This window comes from Rhineura floridana, chromosome 14 (assembly GCF_030035675.1).
Source record: "Rhineura floridana isolate rRhiFlo1 chromosome 14, rRhiFlo1.hap2, whole genome shotgun sequence".
Taxonomy (NCBI): Eukaryota; Metazoa; Chordata; class Lepidosauria; order Squamata; family Rhineuridae; genus Rhineura; species Rhineura floridana.
The window spans coordinates 8,793,217-8,815,702 of NC_084493.1; the positions used below are offsets into that span (position 1 = coordinate 8,793,217).

General features: G+C 45.8%; 1 protein-coding gene across 5 annotated transcripts in view; it reads left to right on the forward strand.

Annotated features, from left to right (window-relative positions):
* AP3B2 (adaptor related protein complex 3 subunit beta 2) overlaps window positions 1-22,486 on the forward strand; it is a 76,450-nt gene that overhangs the window by 35,998 nt on the left and 17,966 nt on the right. For all 5 annotated transcript variants that reach the window (XM_061595109.1, XM_061595111.1, XM_061595107.1 and 2 more), the window contains 12 exons: window positions 959-1,013; window positions 1,255-1,326; window positions 4,983-5,045; window positions 7,331-7,463; window positions 7,902-8,011; window positions 8,148-8,324; window positions 9,729-9,915; window positions 10,033-10,151; window positions 11,678-11,789; window positions 12,408-12,588; window positions 16,238-16,415; window positions 18,035-18,110. In XM_061595109.1, coding sequence (XP_061451093.1) covers window positions 959-1,013; window positions 1,255-1,326; window positions 4,983-5,045; window positions 7,331-7,463; window positions 7,902-8,011; window positions 8,148-8,324; window positions 9,729-9,915; window positions 10,033-10,151; window positions 11,678-11,789; window positions 12,408-12,588; window positions 16,238-16,415; window positions 18,035-18,110 — 1,463 coding nt within the window. The remainder of the gene's footprint in view (window positions 1-958; window positions 1,014-1,254; window positions 1,327-4,982; window positions 5,046-7,330; window positions 7,464-7,901; window positions 8,012-8,147; window positions 8,325-9,728; window positions 9,916-10,032; window positions 10,152-11,677; window positions 11,790-12,407; window positions 12,589-16,237; window positions 16,416-18,034; window positions 18,111-22,486) is intronic.

The window sequence follows — 22,486 nt, forward strand, 5'->3', positions numbered from 1 at the left end:
CAAAAAATAAATTATTTATTCTGACAAAGCGCCCAGGCAAAGTCCCAGCTTGGACAAACCTTTTAAAGCCCATCCTGTGGCCAGAGTCAATGGCCAGCCACGGTGGACAGGGTCACGCCTGCCCTGAGCCAATTTGTACTGGTTGGAGGACTGGGCTGGGACCTGAGCGACCAGAGTTCAAATACTTGCTCTGCAGTGAAGCTTGCTGGGTGACCTTGGGTCGCTCATAGTCTCTCAGCCTAACCTACCTCACAGGGCTCTTGAGAGGATAAAATGGAGAGGGTGGGGAGAGCCATGTAGGCCACTGGGAGCTCCTTGGAGGAAAGGTAGCATACAAAAGAATTAGTAATAAACTTTGGCCCTGAAGCCATTTGAACTCTGACTCCCATCAGCCCCCGGCTACCATAGCCAATGGTCAGGGATGATGGGAGTTGTAGTCCAACAACATCTGTAGCTTGTATCAGGGAGATGCAGCTATAGCTATGGTGTGTAATCACATAGAAACTGGGGGGCTTCTGGTTCTAGACCAGCAGTTCCTGAGAGATATGCAAACAATACAAAGAATTCTGGAGGGAAAAAATCCTCTGTTTGTCCCAGCATCTGCTAATCAGAGGCATACTGTCTCTCTGAATTTGGAGGCTGAATTTGTCGGTTCCAGCTAATAGCCATTGGCAGACCTGCCTTCCATGCATTTGTCTAAACCAGATGTGGGGCATCTTTGGCCCTCCAGATGTTGCTGAGCTACGACTCCGATCATCCCGGCCATTGGCCATGTTTGCTGGAGCTGGCAGGAGTTGAACTTCAGCATCTGGAGGGCCAAAGGCTCCCCACACCTGGTCTAAACCTTCCTTTTTAAAAACAACCACACTAATAGTGGTCATCGTTATATCTGCTGGCAATGGATCCTGCAGTATTCCTGTCTCATTGACAAATCCTTGTCTCTCTCCTATTATGGCAGTGAGGTGCAATATGTTGTGCTTCAGAACGTGGCTACCATGTCCATCAAGCGCAGGGTGAGTGTCTGTTTCCTTTTTGAAATGGGATTTGTGTCAGGTGGGAGGCGTGGGGTGCCAGGACTCTGGTGGTCTGCAATGCTACAGCAGCTTCTGCTGTACTCAGAGTAGACTGCTCTTGAACCAATGATAGAGCAGCCCAGATGCCTTGGGGAGAACTTCTCCATATCCCCTTGTAAGCCTAGAGCTGACCATGGGATTTTCTGGAGGACCTGATCCTACTGCTTCTGTTTCTCTGCAGGGAATGTTTGAACCGTACCTGAAAAGCTTCTACATCAGATCAACTGATCCCACCCAGATCAAGATCCTCAAGGTGTGTTAGGTGCTCAAATCCTTCCTGCTACATGGCTGCTGTGCCGCTCTGGAGACGCTGCGATCACTCACTTGTATTATTGTCATGATTTTTTTTTTGTAGAAAGTGCCGTCCTGGGCTCCTACTGGGAGGAAGGGCGGGATATAAATCTAATAAATAATAAAATAAAATTAGTGTCATAAAAAGTCCCATTTACAAATAAGTAAAATACAAACAGCATTTTTTAAAATCATTTTAAAACCCCGATATAAAAAGAACCAGGATCCGATAAACAAACTTCCTAAAGTGACTATCTGACAGTACTATTAAAAAGGACAAATCCTTCCCACCCCACTGAAAGATGAGCACCACAAAACAGGCCAAAAGCATAAGACCATGAAGAGCCCGGCTAGATCAGGCCAAAGGCACATCTAATCCAGCCTCCTGTCCTCACAGTGGCCAACCAGATGCCTTTTCTGGGATGCCCGCAAGCAGGACCTGAGGGCAACAGTGCTCCCCTCCTGCAGTTTCCAGCAACTGGTATTCAGAAGCATACTGCCTCCGACAGTGGACATAGAACACAGCCGTCATGGCTAGTAGCCTCTATGAATTTGGTCAGTCCTCTTTTAAAGCCATCCATGTTGCCCTTCTGGGCAACCTTCTGAGGGCCGCATCCAGTGGCGAGTGGGGCCAGAGGAAAAATCAGTTAGAGCTATCACTGCAATGAAGGATAAAGATCTGGTGTTAAACATTGAATTAATGCAACCCTGCAGCTTTTGGCTGAGATCCAAAGAGCAGATGGGCTTACACTATCCCGGGTGATCGAGCAAACACTGTGTACTTAGACTTTTAAAAACCTCACTGAGGACTCCTGAGCAGACTTAGTAGTCATGGAACAAGAGGAGAGGTCCTCTTATGTGGATGAGGAACTGGCTAAGAAACAGAAAGCAGAGAGTAGGAGTAAATGGGCAGTTTGCCCCATGGAGGGATTTTTTTTTATTTTTTTTATTTTATTAAATTTCTATACCGCCCCATAGCCGAAGCTCTCTGGGCGGTGCACAAACTAAAAACCTCCATCTACAATTAAAACACATATTTAAACAATTTTAAAACAACATCCAAAACCTCAAAATTTCAAACAGTTTAAAACAGACAAAACACACATTAAAATACTAAAATACTAACATGCTTGGGAGAAGAGGAAAGTTTTAACCTGGCGCCGAAAGGATAGTAATGTTGGCGCCAGGCGTGCCTCATCAGGAAGATCGTTCCACAATTCTGGGGCCACCACTGAGAAGGCCCTCTTTCTTGTTGTCATCCTCCGAGCCTCCCTCTGAGGAGGCACCCGGAGGAGGGTCTTCGATGTTGTGCGCAGTGTACGGGTAGGTTCATATCGGGAGAGGCGTTCCATCAGGTAGTGTGGTCCCAAGCCGTGTAAGGCTTTATAGGTTAAAACCAACACTTTGAATCGAGCCTGGAAACATATAGGCAGCCAATGCAAGCGGGCCAGAATCGGTGTTGTATGTTTGGACCGCCTTGTCCCTGTCAACAGTCTGGCCGCTGCATTTTGCAAGAGCTGCAATTTCCGAACCGTCTTCAAAGGCAGCCCCATGTAGAGCGCATTGCAGTAATCCAATTTGGAGGTTACCAGAGCATGAACAACTGGAGCGAGATTTTCCCTGTCCAGATAGGGGCGCAGCTGGGCCACCAACCGAAGTTGGTAGAAAGCATTCCGGGCCACCAAGGCTACCTGAGCCTCAAGTGACAGGGATGAATCTAGGAAAACTCCCAGGCTGCGAACCTGCTCCTTCAGGGGGAGTGCGACCCCATCCAGAACAGGTTAAACATCCACCATCTGGTCAGAAGAACCTCCCACTAGCAGCATCTCAGTCTTGTCTGGATTAAGCCTCAGTTTATTAGTTCTCATCCAGTCCATTGTCGCAGCCAGGCAACGGTTCAGCACATTCACACCCTCACCTGAAGAAGATGAAAAGGAGAAATAGAGCTGCGTGTCATCAGCATTCTGATGGCAACGCACTCCAAAGCTCCTGATGACCGTACCCAACGGCTTCATGTAGATGTTAAAAAGCATGGGGGACAGAACTGACCCCTGCGGCACTCCATACTGGAGAACCCAGGGTGCCGAACAGTGTTCCCCAAGCACTACCTTCTGGAGATGACCCGCCAAGTAGGAGCAGAACCACCGCCAAGCAGTGCCTCCTACTTCCAGATCAGCGAGTCTCCCCAGAAGGATACCATGGTCGATGGTATCAAAAGCCGCTGAGAGATCAAGGAGAATCAGCAGAGTCACACTCCCCCTGTCTTTCTCCCGACAAAGGTCATCATACAGGGCAGCCAAGGCTGTCTCCGTGCCAAACCCAGGCCTGAAACCCGACTGAAATGGATCCAGATAATCGGTCTCATCCAAGAGTGTCTGGAGCTGGCTAGCAACCACTCGTTCACGGACCTTGCCCAGGAATGGGACATTTGCCACCGGTCTACAGTTATTAAGATCTTCTGGGTCTAGGGAAGATTTTTTCGGAAGTGGTCTCACTACCGCCTCTTTTAGGCAGCCAGGGACCACTCCCTCTCGCAATGAGGCATTAATCACCTCCCTGGCCCAACCGGCTGTTCCATCCCTGCTAGCTTTTATTAGCCATGAGGGGCAAGGGTCCAGAACAGAAGTGGTTGCGCGCACCTGTCCAAGCACCTTGTCAACGTCCTCGAGCTGCACCAACTGAAACTCATCCAAACAATCAGGACAAGGCTGTGCTCTGGATACCTCCTTTGATTCAACTGCTATAACATTGGAGTCCAAGTCCTGGTGGATGCAAAAGATTTTTTTCTGGAAGTGCTTAGCAAATTCGTTACAGCGGGCCTCAGATGGTTCTACCGTGTCCCTAGGGCCAGAGTGTAATAGCCCTCGAACAATTCTGAAAAGCTCCGCTGGACGGCAAATGGATGATTTAATAGTGGCAGCAAAATATTGTTTTTTTGCTGCCCTCACAGCTCCTAAATACAGTTTAGAATAAGCACTTACCAGTGTATAATTGCAGCCATCAGGAGTTTGTCTCCATCTGCACTCAAGCTGTCTCCTATATTGTTTCTATGATGTAGAAAGTGGGATGCCCCAAGGATTGGCAGTGGGATATGTGCCTTTTAGGGGGTCATGGCTCAGTGGTAGAACATCTGTCTTGCATGCAGAAAGTCCCAAGTTCAATCCCTGGTGTCTCCAGGTAGGGCTGGGAGAGATTCCTGCCTGAAAGCCGGAAGAGCTGCTGCCAGTCAGTGTAGACAATACTGAGCTAGACAGACGAGTGCATCTGACTCAGTATAAGGCAGCTTTCTATGTTCCTACGCAAATTTTAGTACAGTAGACTAGTTTTTATACATCCTCAGACTCCCCTCTTTATCTACCATCCAGACAAGGAAGAGGCATTATCAGAGTTCAAGTGTGTGTGTGTGTGTGTCAGAGAGAGAGAGGGGCAGGGTAAGTGAGGGGTGTGGCCTAGGGAGAGGGGGAGTGGTCTGGGAAGAATTCCAAGGACTAGATAGAGAGGGCTACATTCGATCCTCAAGCCTGAGGTTCCCCTACACAGATATAAGCATTATGGGATCTATGCACAGTGGATTTGTGTTGCCTGCAGTAACTCCTCCTTTTATTTCTCTTCTGCCAGCTGGAAGTTCTGACCAACCTTGCAAACGAGACCAACATTTCTACCATCCTGCGTGAGTTCCAGGTACATCAGGGCCAGTGGGCTGGAGGCAGATCACGGCATAGGAACAGGAGGTGGTATAATCTGCAGAGTGCTAGGAACGTCTTTCTGCTGGCTCAAATTGCCAGCATCTCCAGGGAGGAAACCTACAGTGAGGTTAAAAAGCATTGCCCATCCAAAGCAACCTGGCAAAGTTTTAAAATGTTCCTTGCAGTGTATTCTACAACCCAGTTAAGATGGAGTGCTTGGATTTAAATTGGGGTGTTTTTTTAATGCCACACAATCTATGGGGCCATGTTGGTACTTCCAATTTAAAAATGCAAAGATTACCTTACTTACTAGATCAAATTTAAGAGTCTATCTGGCCCAGAATCAAAAATCTATTATTTCAGCAGCGACCAGCTAAAATCTACAAAACAGTTAAATGGTTTTATGTCAATTTGTTTTTGGTCATTAAAACACAGATAAGATCAGTAAAACTAATATAGATAACTAAATTATATGTCTGAGTAGGCTTGCTGGAAGAAAAAAAGTTTTCTAAAGCAATAGACACCTGCGTAATGTCAATAGACAGGGAGTTCCAAAGCACTGTTGCTGCCATGCTAAAGACTGACTCCTTGCAAACGTGAAACGGATATTATGTGACACTTATGTGGCACTTGTAAAAGTGTAATTTCTGCAGATCAAAGCAGTGGACTAGGCGTGTTTGGGGCAAGGTGATCCTTTTAAGGAAATTGGTCCCAAGCTGTTAAGGGCTTTATAGTTTCACATTTATTTATTGGTTTCTAGTCAGTAGACCATTACGAGACAGAGTTTAACATTATAAAAGATAAGGTATCAGAAATGGACATCATCTAGGACACAAATAAACTACAACGTGAGAAAACATAGAATGTTGAATTTCCTTGGCAAATCAAATTGTCCCTTTGAAAGGGAAATATTATTTCTCTTAAAAAATAGTAAAATGACTAAAATGAAATAAAAAATAAGTAATACAAATCTGAACAAAATTATATAAATCAGTATATAATACCAGTAGTAAAACCTTGAACTGGGCCAAGTAACAAATCAGCAGCTAGTACAGATCTTTGAGCAGAGGTATAATATGCTGCAGATGGGTTGTATTCACCTAAGTACTACTCAGAGTAGACCTATTAAAATTAGTGAACCTATGTTAGTCCTGTTTATTAACTTCAATAGCTTTGCTCTAAGTAAGTCTACCATTAAATGCCACCCAGAATCTCAGCCCTGTCAGCAATCACGCTGCAGCATTCTTCACTAACTGCAATTTCTAATTAAAGTGCAAGGGAAGGCCCACACAGAATGCATTGTAGTAATCCAATCTTAAATCACCAGTGTTTGAGCTACTGTGGCCAAGCTATCTTAGTCTGCAGATGGTCCCAGCTGCCATACCAGGTGAAGATGTGTGAGCCATGTTCTGTCGTTTGACCAAAGCACCCTACAATCAGAGGGTAGACTGCTTCCAATTAAGGAAGCTCCGTTTGGCTTACCATGGCTAAAAGAGTTGTGAATGGAAAGAGACTTTGGGAGGTTGAGAGATATCTTTATTTTTGACGCATTAGGGGAGACAGTACAATTTCATTACCTGCGTTTCTTTTGGAAGCTTGAGAGCAGGAAGGTGAAAAGGCTGGAATTGTCAGAGCAGTATCCCAATGGTTGTGCTTTCAGTGTGTATTTTAAACCCCTGAAAGGACAGTTTATCTGTCCTTGAACAGGGACAGACCTCCGTATTGTTTTTGCAATTCCATAATTTGTTTTTGCTTGCTTATGGATAGATAGATACAGTGTAATTCATGCACAGCAAACATTGCAAAGAATAAGAGGAGAGGTCACTGTCCCAAGGGTTTTGCATGGCATGCAGCAGAGGAAAGGGAGGGGAAATGAAGGCCGGGGAAATTCCAGTGTGGCTTTTTGACTGGCATCATGCCATGTGTTAGGTCTTTGCTGAACGGGCATTGCCAGTGTGACTACCTGCCTGGTTTGTGCCACCTAAAAATGGGAAACTCTGCAGGATCTGAGAAGTTGGCTAGGGGGCATAGGAAGCCACCTTATACCTGCTCTGACTGGGTCTCAGGCCTGAATTTTCCACATCACCTGCTACCTCATCCTTTGGAGGTGCCAGAGATTGAACCTGGGGCCTTCTGCATGCCAAACATGGGCTCTACCCCTGAGCTGTGGTCCTTTTCCTGTGGTCATGGTGCTTGCAGATTGCATGGCACAGATCCAGCCACATCCAGCCTGTGTATGGGCATTCCCCAAGAGCTTCTCTACCCTTTTGTTTCCCACAGACATACATCCGGAGCATGGATAAAGACTTCGTGGCAGCCACTATCCAGGCCATTGGCCGCTGCGCCACCAACATTGGCAAAGTGCGCGACACCTGTCTCAATGGCCTTGTCCAGCTGTTATCTAACCGAGATGGTGAGATCCTGATTCTGTGCGGTATAGCTAGGAAAACCCTGGGTGGGCATGGTCCAAAGGGGGTGGTTTGAAAGGCAAGAGCTCAGGTTTTTACTATACGAATGGAACAAATTTGAATATAGCTTGTAAAATGTTATTGCGGCAGAACTAGCTGAAATGCTAAAGCTGGCCATGAGGAGTGCTGCTCACCCCTTTAAATTGCCCGGAGATGCAGTCATGAGACCTACAAACTTGGTTGTTTTTCTTAGAGGTTCTTCATCAGAGTCTCAGCGGCCACCTATTGGGGATCCTGTAGCAGTGGTGGTTTCCTGCATCAGCCGGGGGGTTGGACTAGATGACTTTTGAGGGTCCCTCCCAACTCTTTGATTCTATGAAAGAAACACTGATCATCCTTGCCTGTCGCTGTAACACTTTCCCCATCTGATGCTCTTTACTTAGAGCTGGTCGTGGCCGAGTCTGTGGTGGTCATTAAGAAACTCCTGCAGATGCAGCCTGCTCAGCACAGCGAGATCATCAAACATATGGCAAAGCTGATTGACAACATCCAGGTGCGGGCTTGAGCTGGGGAGGAGCTGGCAGAAGACTCTCTCCTCCTTCCTTGTGGGTTGAAGCTGATGAGAAAGGGAGGCTGGGAAAGGCAGGTCTGGGAGTCTGAGAGATGCCATGCTGCTCCCTTGTGCATAGGTGCCTATGGCCCGGGCCAGCATCTTATGGCTGATTGGCGAGTACTGCGAGCATGTGCCCAAGATAGCCCCTGATGTGCTGCGCAAGATGGCCAAGTCCTTCACCAGCGAGGAGGACATTGTGAAGCTGCAGGTCATCAACTTGGCAGCTAAGCTGTACTTGACCAACTCCAAGCAGGTGAAGTTCTTTCCGAGGGTTAAATATGAGTGGTGGCTTTTTGTGCTGTATGCAATTGCTGAAGTGTTTGGTGGGTGGGATTGTTTCTGTGTTCTTGTCGACAAGGCTACATATTCAAGGCTCTTTGATATGCTCTCATTTTGTGCTTTTTTGTTGATTTTTTAAAATAACAAATTTAACAAAGAAAGAAAAAACAGAGAAAAAGTGAAAAAAAATAAACTGGCCCAGGTGTAAAACATTTCAGGGCTGGGGAACCTCAGGCCTGAGGGATGAACAAAATGTGGCCCTCCAACTCTATCCGGCCCCAGGGACTGTCTCCGTACCACACCCTTCCCCAGCTACATGTGCTCCTTGAGTGTTTTTGCCTGGCTGGAGCGTTCCATTACTTTTATTTGCCCCTAAAAGTATTTATTATTATTATTATTGTTGTTGTTGTTGTTGTTGTTATTGTCATTATTATTATTATTATTATATACCACTTAATGCCAAAATAGGCTTCTAACAGATTACAAAGATTACGCAAACATTAAAACATAAACATCCATAATTAAAATACACAATAAATCCAGTGGGATAGTGGCAAACTTAGAAGTGCATGGTCCTTCCATGCCATGCCCCCTGAGGCAGCCACGCCCGTCGCAACGCCCCCCCTCTATATCTCACTCACACACACACACAAACACCATGGTGTCACCAGCACTGCCAATCCACCACTACCACAGAAAAGAAGGCAGGAGAGGAGCCCCCTCTTCCAGGTCAAACGACAGGGTGGAGGCTGCAGCAACAGCCTCCCCAGCAGCGCAGGGAGGAAGAAGAACAGGGAGAAGAGGCATCACACCGCAGAGCAAGTTGTAGGCTGTGGTGAGCAAATTTTTTTTGGCTGCCCCAGCCTGCAGCCTCTCTCTTGCCCCATGATGTGGCTCCTCCACAGCCTGGTCCTGCTCAGAAAGGCAGTTGCTGAGGCCTCCGCTGTCTTGTTCGGCCCAGGGGCCCTCTCCTTTCCTGCCTCCTCCTTCCCCACAGGGGTGGAAGTGGCAGATCAGATGGGGCCGGGAGGGGCTGCCTGCAGAAAAAGTAATGGGACAGCCTCCTGACGCAACCTGCCAGGAAAACCATCACATTATTATTTTGTTAATATACTGCTTAATGCCAAAATAGTCTTCTAAGCGCTTTACAAAGTATAAAAACCGAACGTTAAAATATAAACATTCATAATTAAAATACATAACAAAATGATTAAAGCAGTTTTTAAAAATCCATTTGTTTTGCTGTAAGTCCGTTTTATTTTTATTTGTTGCTACCTCAGTCATCAGAGACTGCCAGGGAAAGGTCTCTTATAGCTGGCTGCTGCCTCTTACCCTTGCTCCCAGTTCCTCTTTTGCCACACGGCCTTGTCTTCCACAGAGCAAGCTGCTGACTCAGTACGTGCTGAACCTGGCCAAGTATGACCAGAACTACGATATCCGAGATCGTGCCCGATTCATCCGCCAGCTCATTGTGCCCACCGAGAAGAGTGGCACCCTCAACAAATACGCTAAGAAGCTCTTCCTGGCCCCAAAACCAGCCCCTATCTTGGAATCATCTTTCAAAGGTAGGAAGGCACCGTGTATAGAAGGAGTAGTTGGGGAGGGGCTGCTGTGTTGCATTCTGGGTGGGCCTGTGTGGAGTGGGTGCTGTTGGACGCTGGTGACTCACTTGTTCCTTGCAGACCGAGACCACTTCCAGCTGGGCTCTCTCTCGCACCTCCTCAACGCCAAGGCTGTAGGCTACCAGGAGCTCCCTGACTGGCCCAGCGAAGCTCCCGACCCGTCCGTCCGCAATGTGGAGGTATTGGCTTGTCCTCTGTCCAGGGATGGTGGGACGTGGGCAGCCCCGAAGGCTGGCATTGCTTTGATAATGTTGTGAAATGGACTTACCAGCCCGGGGCTGTGACCCACCCCACACGCCTGAACCAGACCTTGTTTATGGCAGCTGCTGAGGCGCCAGTCTCTGGTTATCCAATGGGAGTGAGCCGCTCTGCTTCCTGTTGGGAAATCTGATTGGCCACTATGAAAACAGGATGCTGGCTAGATGAGCCGCTGGTTTGATCCAGCAGGGCTCTTATGTTCTTGTGACTCCTACCCACCCCCACTTTTTCCCCCCCTCAGGAAGAGTCAGTTGGCCCGGTAGAAAGCCACATTGGGCTGCTGGGCGAGCCAATAGAGGTAGTGTTTGTGGGTGCAGTGATGCTGTTCCCTCTCATCTTCATCATGCTGCCATTTCGTCTTCCAGATTTTCTTCCCTGTAGTGTGGCTGTGACTGAGTGTGGGGTCTTTGCTAACTTGGGGCTCCTGCCTTTCATTGATGGAGGGATTAGGACTAATTGTTTGATAAGCCTTTTGGTCAATTAAAAATTGCCCCAATTCATTGGGCAACAAGTCTATCTGTCTGTCTGTCCTATACTTATCTAATCTAGATAAGATTAGATAAAATAGATTAATCTGGATAAGATTTGATTCAATAGATTTGATTAGATAATAAATCTGATCTGTCTACAATTAATATAAGTACTTACAAAAATTACAGGTGACAGACACATCTTAGAAGAGGTATTCTTTTCTTTCACATCTTGGAGGGAATGCCTCTTCTGAGATTATGACTGTCTAAGACGTGTGTGCATCATTTTAAAAAGTGTGCTTTTTTGCTGCAGAGATATTTGTTTTTACTCATATACACATTCAAAAATCTGTTTCTGAGGAATCCAGCTGACAGTGCTAAACACCTAAACTGTATTTAACTGGGAGATACATTGCCTTGCTAAGTTTGTGCATTTGCCTCTTTAAAAAACAATCTGTGAGGATTCAAACAATGCAGTAATCTCCAGAAGTGAAAGCCCGTAGAGTCAGGGGCTTTGTGGGTACAGTATTAGGCCTGCATGAGCAAGTCCTAATGTTCAAGTCCTCACTCAACCATAAAGCTTGCTACAGCTTCCCTCCCTTGGGAGGGGATCTCTTGGTCTGATCTGCCTCACTGGGTTGTAGGAAGTACACGCTATATGCCATGCACACGCCAAACGAGCAACAAATGCATGCATGCCTATTTCGCTTTGTACACACATGGCATAAAAAACCCTCTCTCCTCCCAACTGCAGCAAAATAGACACGTTGCATGTTAGTGTGTGACACTGCACACCTTTTTTCCCCTGTCCGATGCAGAACTGATAAACTTCCTTTGGTATGATGTGGACCCAAGTCTGTCATTCTTCTGGGCTGTTCTCTCTCTGGGTCCTGACTTCTTCACATACTCCCTCCTTGTGCTCTCACCCTCTCCTTTGCAATGACATGCGTCTCTCTTGCTCTCTTTGCTCCTGCCAGGTCCCAGAATGGACCAAGTGCACCAGCCGTGAGAAGAGGAAGGAGAAGGCCGAGAAGCCCTTCTATTCTGATTCGGAGGGAGAGTCTGGGGCAACAGAATCTGCTGACAGCGGTGAGGAGGGAAGGGACCAGTTCCGTTGCTCAGTAGCGGAATACTTTTTTTTGATCCCATCTTCAGTCCCTGCCATCTCAAATTAAGATAACATGATGCCTTTTTCAAAACGTGGTACCCACTTGTAATCTATGTGAACCAGAGAGAACATGGTAGGGAGCCTCTGCCTCATTATGCTCAGGTTTGGAACATCCAATGGTGTGCATATCTCATTCTGGAATTTTGTAACTACCAATGGTATAATAGGCGTTTGCATTTTTCTGTGTCCCATCTTTTTTCATTTTGCATTTTTGACTCCTACTACGTAATTATTCATATGAATCTGGGGCGGTGAGGATGGGAGAGGTAGTTTATGTCTCTTGTGATTCTGTTATGTTCTGCCATCTACGTGCCAGGAGACTGTAGCTGTGTATTTTTATTTTTTTTACTCTTGTGATGTACTGTGTATTAGTTATCTTTTTTTCTTTTATGCAAGCTGCCTTGTGAGTTTTGCACTTAAACTGAAAGTCAGGAAGTAAGTGCTTTCAATCAAATGAATGCACAGTGAAAGGAGTAAAGAGGTACCTGCAAATCCTGTTGCATACATTTGTCAGTGTGGGGCTTCCTTTCTTTTGCCAGAGCCCGACACAGTGAGTGGGTCCGAAAGTGAAAGTGGCAGCGGCAGCGAGAGTGGGTCTGGTTCTGGCAGTGAGGAAGAGGAAGATGAGGAGGAGAGCGAGGACCAGTTGGAAGAGATGGAGGAGAAGAAAAAGAAGAGAAAGGAGGCGCCAAGGAAAGGATCGCTAGAGAGCACTGGGAGGTACAAGGAGCAGGACCCTCCCTGCCCCCTGGGCTGTGTTTAGCATTTTTATTTATTTATTTATTACATTTATAACCCGCCTCTCATTTCATGATAGGAACCCAAGGCGGCTTACATATGGTTCCCAGGCGGTCTCCCATCCAGGCACTGACCAGACCCGACCCTGCTTAGCTTCAGCAGAGAGCTGGCCTCATGTGCCTTCAGACCATAGCCTGGGAATTTGATAAGTAGTGGGTGTTTTCTGTAAGCTTCATGGGGCACAGTTCACTGTGAAAAGGTGGCATATAACTATGGCTGCTTACCCACCATACATTTAAAGAATCCCAGGAACCGTAGTTTACCCCTCACAGAGCTACAATTCCTAGCAACCTTAGCAAACTACAGTTCCCAGGATTCTTTGGAAATGGAGGGGATGTGCTTTAAATGCCTGGTGCATTCACAGCCGTAGTTAAGCTTATATGCCGCCTTTTCACAGTGAGCTGTGCCCAAAGCAGGGTATAGGAAAGAATGTGCTTTAAATGTATGGAGTGTACATAGCCTAACTAATTCTATGACACTAGAAGTGGAGGAAAACAGGCGATGTTAAGTAGCCACTTCTAAAGGGATACTGTGCCTCCTCCCCAAAGGAAATAAAAAAGAAATTGCAAGCCAAGGGCGCTATCCATTAGCCTAAGGACTTCTGTTTGCGCAATGGATCTGCTCCGGAGGGTTGGGGGGAAATCCAGAATGGATTTGGGGGTGTAAAGGGAGAGGAGAGGGAGGGGAAGTGCCATTGCACAGCTGGAAGAAGGTCTTGCTGTATATGCATTCAGAGGAGGCAACAGGAGACAGTCCTGCACTCTAGCCGTCCATGCTGTGGCGTCTGGATGACCTCGTTTTGAACTCTTAGGGATTTTTCCCTCCCCCCCTTTTTTTTGAAGTTCTGCAAATCTCAGGTTTTCCTGAGACGGCTGATATCTCCTTCTGATGTGTTTACAGTGCTGATGCACCCTTGCTGAGGATGCTGTGGGGCAATTATGGCTAGGACTGTAACTGACACCAGACACTAATGGACACAAGCGAGTCCAGTTTCCTTCCCACCACCTTCCAACACAGAGAGGTCCAGCCCTACTGTTTGGTGAAATGGGACAGCTGCCTCAGGTGGCAGATACTGGAGGACGGGGAGCAGAGAGAGCTCTTTGCCCCATGTAGCCTGCCTGCATCCCCTAAGGTAGCTTGCTGTCCTCATGGCTGTCTGGCCATGTGGTGCTATCTTGTCCTGTGCCCCAGGCAGCAAAATGTCTTGGTCTGGCCCTACATGCGTGCAATGGCGGCTGATGGCTCCGTGTCAGTGGGGCAGTGGAATCCACACCGGATGTTAGTCCAGACTTTCAAGGAGCTCTCCAAAGTGCATTAGCACCTTGGGCAGCTCTGTGAAAGTTCAGACTAAAACCCGGAGCGGATTTCACTGCCCCACTGACACGGAGCCACCGCCCACCACTGCATGCACATGCGCACAGACACACATGTACAAGCACGCATATGCAGACTAGACCACACACGCATGAGGAAATAGATGGCTGAGGTGGCAAAGCAGACCGCTCCACTTCAGACTGCAGATGGGCCATACCATTTTTGAATGTCCTCCAACGGACATGTCAAATGCCAATCAGAGAGACCCACTCTGGGTCAGCTGTCTTCCTGTTGGGCTTGTTCTCAACGTGCAAGGAGTTTCACCACCCAGAAGAGCATTCCAATTGTGATTCCCTCCACATACCATCTGGAGTGGTGCAGCCGACTTCTACATCCCCATTTCCCCCTCCTTGTACTGCATGTGTAGAGCAGGCCTAAGAGAAATGGAAAGCGATGAGATCCGTACAGGTACGAAATAGTTCCAAGGTGAACTGCAGGAGAATTTAGACTAATGTCATTGCAGTGATAGATAGATAGTTTATTCGACCATCTGGTCAGAAACAGAGTAAAACAGCTAACAGTTGTACATTATCAAGAATTCTGTACAATCCAAAATGGGACTTTAAAATACAATTCATTAAAAAAAAAAACACAGTGTAGAATACATTGTTTCATAATAATATTCATTCCAATAGAGTCCTATTCTCAGCCAGAAGAACCCTTTAAAATATTGGATCTAAGTTTTTGAGCAGCAACACTAAATTTTGCAACCTGAGTTGTTATCTTGGGAGATGTGTCATCCAAAAGAAATTCCAACCCAAAGTGTTCAGATTTGTGTTGAAAAGTGGACAAAAGAGGAGCAATCAATTGGTGTCTTAAAGAATTGTAAAAAGGACAATAAAAAAGTACATGTATATTATTTTCAACTACTTCCTCTCCACAAGGGCAGACTCGGTTTTTATATGGAGTTTTGGCAAACCTACCCTCCATAAGAGCCGAAGGTAGAACATCCAGCCTGATCCGGGAAAAGGCTTTACGATATTCCGGGATTTCCAAGTTTAGTAGATATGGCATTGGGGTGCAAAATTTAGGGTTATGTCTTTGATTTTTAATTAGTAGTAGATGCTGTTGGTAGTCAATGTCTTTTAAACGTTGGCGTATATTGGTTATAGCTGTTTGGAACCCCATGGCAAGAATAAGTTGAGGTGAAAAGCCTATCGTTTTAAGTTTATCTACTACAAGATCCGCCCATGGGGATTTGAAATTATCACTTAGAATATCTGGGGCAAAGCCAATAGGATTAAAAATAAGTTGTAGCCAAGCGCTAATTCTTGAAAACCATATTTTGGTTTCAATTAGTTGGACTCCAGCTTCCAATCTAAGGATGATATTTGACACGCATGTTGGGATTGCCAATATGGATCTCAGAAAGGTGGTCTGAACCGTTTCGAACTCTTTAAAATTAAGATTCTTATTTACCTGGGAGCCAAAGGTTAGTTGTGCTATTATTTTAGCATTAAAGATTTTAATGGCCGGTAAAAAGGATTGTCCACCAACAGAGAAGTAAAAGGCCAACAGTGATTTTATCGTTCTCTTGGCATTAAGAATCATGAGTTTGTTATGAATATGGCAAGTGCCTGACGCTTGTATAACATACCCCAAATATTTGAAGGAATTGACTTGTTCAATTTTGTTTCCTTGTATCCGCCAATGGTGGTTAGTTTTTTTCCTAGTGAATGCTATAATTTTGGTTTTTTGGTAATTTATCGTCAATGATTCCATGTGGCAATAAGTTGCTAATTTACAAGGAGTCGCTTCAAATCAATTGGAGTTCTAGCTAGTAAGGCAATGTCATCAGCATATAGAAGGATGTTTCTCGATTTCTTGGCTAGTATAGGAGGGTGTGTAGCTGCTGGTGTTCAATTATGTACAATATCATTGATATATATGTTAAATAGTACTGGGGCTAGCACACATCCCTGTTTGACTCCTTTGAATGTTGGAATAGGGTTCGTTAAGTGACCACTAGTGTTACATCTTATTTGCATGGAAGTATTGTTATAGAGACCCTGTATTAAAGCAATAAGACGGCTATCCATGCCAAGCTGGTTTAATTTTGACCAGAGACGGGGGCGGGATATTGAATCAAATGCAGCCTTGAGATCTACAAATTGCCACACACACCCCAACTAGACGTGATGGATGTCAAAGAAACAGCCCGAGTCTTGATCCTCTTGTTCCTTTCTAATAACACCAGTGAGGAGGAGGAGGAGGAGGAAGATGAGCGTAGCAGGAAAATGCAGCCACCGCAGGAAGGGAACTCAGAATCCTCATCCGAGGAGGACAGCCTATCTGAGAGCAGCTCATCAGAGTCTGACTCTGGCTCCAAAGCAGAGGAATCCCACTTGGAGAAGGAGGTGAAAAAGAAAAGGACGGTGAGTGGCCAGAAGGGCGGGGGTGGGGTGGGGGTGGGAGTGATGCCATGAAGTCTGTGAACTCCGGATTTTTATGGTGTCAGTAGGCCTCTTCACCATGCAGGCCTTACAATTCGTGTCCAGAAATGCACCCCATTCTGTGGCTCAGACCAATGGCGGCTGTTGGCTCCATGTCAGTGGGGCAGTATAATCTGCTCTGGGTTTTAGTCCGAACTTCAAGGTGCTGCCCAAGGTGCTTGCCGGAGCAGATTCCACTGCCCCACTGACATGGAGCCACCACTCAGGCAGTATTTGCATTGGTTATACAGTGCTTTTTCCTAATTGCTCATACCATTCCACCTATGGGCCCCTCTAGGTATCCTTTCTATTGTGCATTCATGGTGATTTATGCTTATGATGGCATCGGGGAGGTTGTACACAGTCCCACTTTCAATATTGTTTGTGCCTGCAAAAGTTTTGGGGCAGTCATGCTGTTTCATTTCTAATTGGTGCATGTCCCACAGCTTCCTGCTGAAATCCTGTAACTTTTTATACTACAAACATTTCTGCGTTTGTTTGTTTGTTATGGTCCCGCACTTGTTGCACTAAAGAGCAAGTCAAGACGGCAGTAACGCAGTTATCAGTCAGGAAGCATTGCATCTAATAAAGTGGAATGATGTGTTGACTGCCAAGTGTAAATCCACCACTTTTATTATTGCATCAATGACGTGTTGTAGAATACACCCACAAAAAAACACTCTGGAGGGGCCCTTTGTTGTTTTTGTCATCTTTGGACAACAAGTATTTTTACTTGCTTGTAAAAAGCAAGGGCAGAGCACATGCTTTGCATGTAGAAGGTCCTGTTTTTAACCCTGGCATCTCCAGTTTTTTATTGCTTTTTTTAGTTAATTTAATTAGTACAATTTATATCCCACTTTTTCTCCAAGGGGGTGTACAGTTTTTCTCCTCCCCCGTTTTATCTTCACAACAACCCTGTGAGGTAGCTTAGGCTGTGAGATGGTTACTGGCCAAAGGCCCAGAGGTTGTTGTGAGGATAAAATGGGGAGGGGGGAAAGCATGTATACAGTCCCGAGCTCCCTAAAGGAAGGGTGTGATGGAGAGATAATATACTACAAGTGGGGACTGCAACAAGATGTTGCGGCGTGGAGTGCTCCCGTTCAGTGTTCCAGCCAGTCAGCCGTGCCCACTTCCAAGTTACTCTGTTCCATTCCTCTGGCTTTCCTGTCTCCTGTCCCAATAGGCAGCCAGCATTCTATGACCACTGAACTTCTTCAGTCCTCATAGGGCTGCTTTTTGGGGGGGGGGTCTCCCTTTTTAGAAGATTCCCCCCCCCAGTGATTTGTTTGTATGTTTGTAAGATTCCCTTGAGCCTGCTGATACTTCCTGCCTCTTGTGTGTGGACGGTGCTGTTTTGGCTGCCAAAGGACTGGCACTCATAGAATTGGAGTTTGCTAGTAGTACATAGTACGGTATATCCACTTTCAAGTAATGAGTGATATAAATAAAAATGAGGAGTTCTGTGCCTGACAGAACTGAGGGGGCTTAGGGCTTGCTATACCAAAGCAGAGCATGCAAAGTCCAGCTTTCCTAATTCTCCCTCCCCCAATCTTCTGTTCCAGCCTCCCAGCAGCAAACCTGCTCCAAAAGCCCCCAAGAAAGGGGTAAAGGAGATCTCGCTGCTTGACCTGGACGATTGTAAGTATTGCTCATCCGGACCTTCTCACCAGCACCCGTTCCTGCTGCCTGGCTTGTTCTTTGTTAATACCCTTTAGTGGCTGTGGCTCCTCATTTGGTCTAGCCTGTGTCTCTTGCACACCAGTAGACAAGCTGGAACCTCCTTCCTTGCCTGTGAGTGCTGCCCAGACTTTAGCTTTTCTGTTTAAGCATGGCCTGCAAAGCCCCGTGCCTTTGCAAGGGTGGCTGATTGGTGGTGCTCAAAAAGCCCTGTGCCTTTGCAAGGGTGGCTGATCGGTGGTGCTTGAAAAGCCCTGTCATTTGCAGGCACCCCCGTGATTGTCAGGTGACTATGAAATCAGACCACCTGCCAGACTTGGCCCAGGGTGCGTGTGGCAGATAAAGATGTTGGCTATCATAGAGCCAGCAGTGAGTGTGGGGGGAAAGTTGGATGGAGTTAACAGTGAGCTACGTATATCGAGACTGTATGCTGTCGGGGACTGATGCTGCTGCCGTGTATCCTGTAATTTGTAACCAGTATGCTGTATGCTGTATGCTGAACGCACAAGTAAAGTATTCTTGCACATAGACTGCTGTATATTATTGCTACCTCCCTCTGTGTCTTACACGACTACATTTTAGCCAGCTTCCAACACAGGGTTATGGGCCCAGAGCTCACACTGTAGTCTGTGCATGCTCAGAGGTGAAAGTGTAAGCAAGTGCAGTGTGCTAGAACGAAGGCAGTAAGAAGCAATGATGTCGTCATATGCATCTTTGTTGCCCCTGGAGAGGCTCAACGACTCCAATTATGCCACCTGGAAGGTCCGAATGGAGATGTACCTACGCAGAGAAGGAGTGTGGTGTGTTATAGAAAGTCTTCCTCCCACGGCTCCACCCTCCGCTGAATGGCTTCGTATGGACGAGAAAGCCAAAGCCTGCGTTATCTTAGGACTACAGGACAGCCAGCTGCTCCACGTAAGAAATCAACAAACTGCGAAAAATGTTTGGGAAACCCTCCAGGACGTTCATGTTAAGAAAACAGCAGGGAGCAAGATAAGAATTGCTAGAAGGCTGTTTCAATTGCGTCTAGAAAAAGGGGTTTCAATGCATGAACATTTACATACCTTAAGTAGCCTGTTTTCGGAGCTGCAGGAGAGGGACGTTATTTACTCTCCCCAGCAACAGGTGTACTTATTATTGTCAACACTGAATGACTCCTGGAATTCGTTGGTCTGCGCATTAGAGACTATCGATGAGACTACTCTTACTCTAGAGTATGTAAAAGGAAAACTTCTTGAAGAATGGGAAAGGAGAGAAGAAAAGAACCAGAAGCAAGACACCAGCTATCCAGAGCCAAAAGAAGCAAGAGGGAAAGCGCCTGCTGTGAGACTATGCTACACATGCGGCTCAAGTCAACATCTACGTAAAGATTGCACCCGGAAGAAGAACAAACAGCCGAAGGAACTCAACCAAGTGCGTGTAGTAAGAGCAGGGAAGGACTCCAATCAAACTGAAGAAGAAACGTTATGGGCGATAGACTCTGGAGCAAGCCATTGTATTACAACACGAAAGACTCTCTTTCAAACGTTAACTCCTGCAAGTGAAAGTGTCACCTTGGCAGATGGGAAAACTATAGAGGTAAAAGGGAGGGGCACGTTGTATATGCCATGGCTAAATACTTTGTTAACAAACGTTCTATTCGTGCCTCAGCTTGACTCAAATATATTGTCTGTTATAAGGTTAAACAACATGGGCTATGATGTAAACTTTTCTAAAGGGATTTGTGAGATAAGGAAATGTGGGAATATTGTTTTGATATGGTTTTGTATATTTATTGAAAAACAAAGCAGAAGCTGCTGCGCAAATTAAATATTTTGTTAAATGGGTTGAAAACAAGTTTGGTAAAAAAGATAGCACAGCTATACTCAGACCGAGGAGGTGAATTCTTATCTCAAGGGCTGCAAAACTTCTTTAAAGAACAAGGGATAAAACATTCCCTAACAGCCCCCTTTTCACCCTCTCAGAACGGCTTGGCGGAACGCCGAAATCGATACCTGCAGGACATGTCACGTGCTATGCTTAAAGACTCTAAATTACCCTCAATGTTCTGGGCAGAAAGCCTAATGTATGCGAACTATGTTCAGAATAGGCTTTATGCAAAGGCAGTAAATTGCAGCCCATATGAAATGTTGTATAAATGTAAGCCAAAGCTAAACCACATTCGAACTTTTGGAACCACCTGTTGGGCTAATATACCTAAAGCGCAAAGGAAGGGTAAATTAGCTGCAAGAGCATTAAAGGGAAACCTATTAGGCTATGAATGCGGTTCGTATAGAATATGGGTGCCTGGCAAACAAAGAGTTATTATCAGTAGGAGTGTTTATGCAAATGATAAAGCATGGGAAGACACAGAGCACTTTGACATGGTAGAGTTAGAAAGCACAGCTTCACAAGATAGCGCAGTAAAACTTCAAGCGCTCAGTGAAGCAGAAAAAGAAAGCAAACCTGCTGTCTTTAAACAGAAATGTGCAGAGTCTGACTCGGCTGATAATAAAGAGCCGGCAAACAGCACAGTAGCAAGAGTAGAACAGAGCAGTAAGGAGCCAGAAAACTCAGAGCAAGAAACTGGACCACGCCGGTCACAAAGGTCCAATTTTGGACAACAACCAGAAAGATTTACAGTGTCTATTATTAAAGAGAGTGAGGGAAATATAGAACCCAAGACCTATGACGAAATGCTAACATTATCCGACACAGAAAAGAGGAAATGGTTTGCTGCCATGCAAGAAGAAATGGCTGCTATGCATAGAAACCGCACTTGGGTGCTTACAGAACCACCAGTGCATAAAAGAGCCATTGGGTGTAAATGGGTCTATAAAATAAAAAGAGCAAACACAGGAGAAGTAAGATATAAAGCACGTCTGGTAGCGAAGGGGTTTCTCCAGCAACAGGGAGAGGATTATGACGCTGTTTTTGCACCTGTTGTGAGATATGAGTCAGTGAGGCTCATGTTAAAGGTTGCTGCCATGAAGCAACTGTTAGCCTTCCACTACAATATTAATACGGCATTCTTGTATGGGGACCTAGCCGAGGATATTTATATGAAGCAACCAAAGGGGTGCCAGGATACTACAGGACGTGTGTGTAAACTACAAAAATCGTTATATGGGTTAAAACAGAGCGCTCGCTGCTGGAACACCAAACTGAATGATGTTTTATGTGCTATGGGCTTCAGTAGCGGGGCTGCTGACCCATGTCTGTATGTGAAAACAGTAGGCAGTACAACTATGTATTGTTTAGTTTTTGTAGATGACCTATTGTTTATATGTGAAAACAGAACGCAAGAGGAAGCATTCAGTAGGGAGTTGGAATGCTCTGTTGATATTAAGCGTATGGGGCCAGTGGCACAATACCTGGGCGTGGAGATTTGTAGACGTGATGACGGCAGTTTTTCGTTAAAGCAGGAAGGTATGATTAAACAACTGCTGTCTGAGCATGGCATGGCTGAGAGCAAACCAGCTAAAACTCCCATGGTTGTGGGGTTCCAAACGGAACACCATGGAAACGTGCCAATTGACCAACAACAATATAGGTGTATTATCGGCAAACTCCTGTATCTCACCAACACAACGCGACCAGATATATGTAACGCTACTAGCATTCTCAGTAGACGTGTGTTGTGTCCAACCCAACAAGACTGGATGGGGTTAAAACGGACACTTAGGTATTTAAAGGGCTCAATGCAAAAGCAGCTGATACTATCATCCCAAAAGGATGGTGAGCTAGTCTGTTACACAGACGCAGACCATGCTTCTGATCCTACCACCCGAAAATCCACCTCAGGCGTGGTTATTATGTATCATGGGTCCCCCATAATATGGCACAGCAAGAAACAAAGTATGGTAGCTGTGTCTAGTACAGAGGTGGAATATATTAGCCTCTCACTAGCGTGTTCCGAACTAGAATGGCTTGAACACCTGTTCAAGGATGCATCCCTGCCTATACGCAAACCCTATACTGTCTACGAGGACAACCAGTCCTGTATACAGCTTGCCCTCTCAGAGGCACATTCGAAGCGAACAAAACACATTAGTGTGCGTTACCAACATGTGCGCGACTGCGCAAAACGGGGCTTAATCCAGTTATATTATTGTGAGACTGAACGTATGGTAGCGGATGTGTTCACCAAACCCTTGCCTGAGGAAAGGTTCAAAATGCTTATAGAAAACCTAAGCATGACAATGTGAATGTAAGGAATTGGTTCATAATGTTGGATGGGGGAAGGGATTGGATTGACCACTTAGAATATGATGAAACCTAATGTACTTGAACCTGTATATATAGATATGTAAACCTGTATATATATGTATGTAAAAATGTACCCCATGTTGTAACTA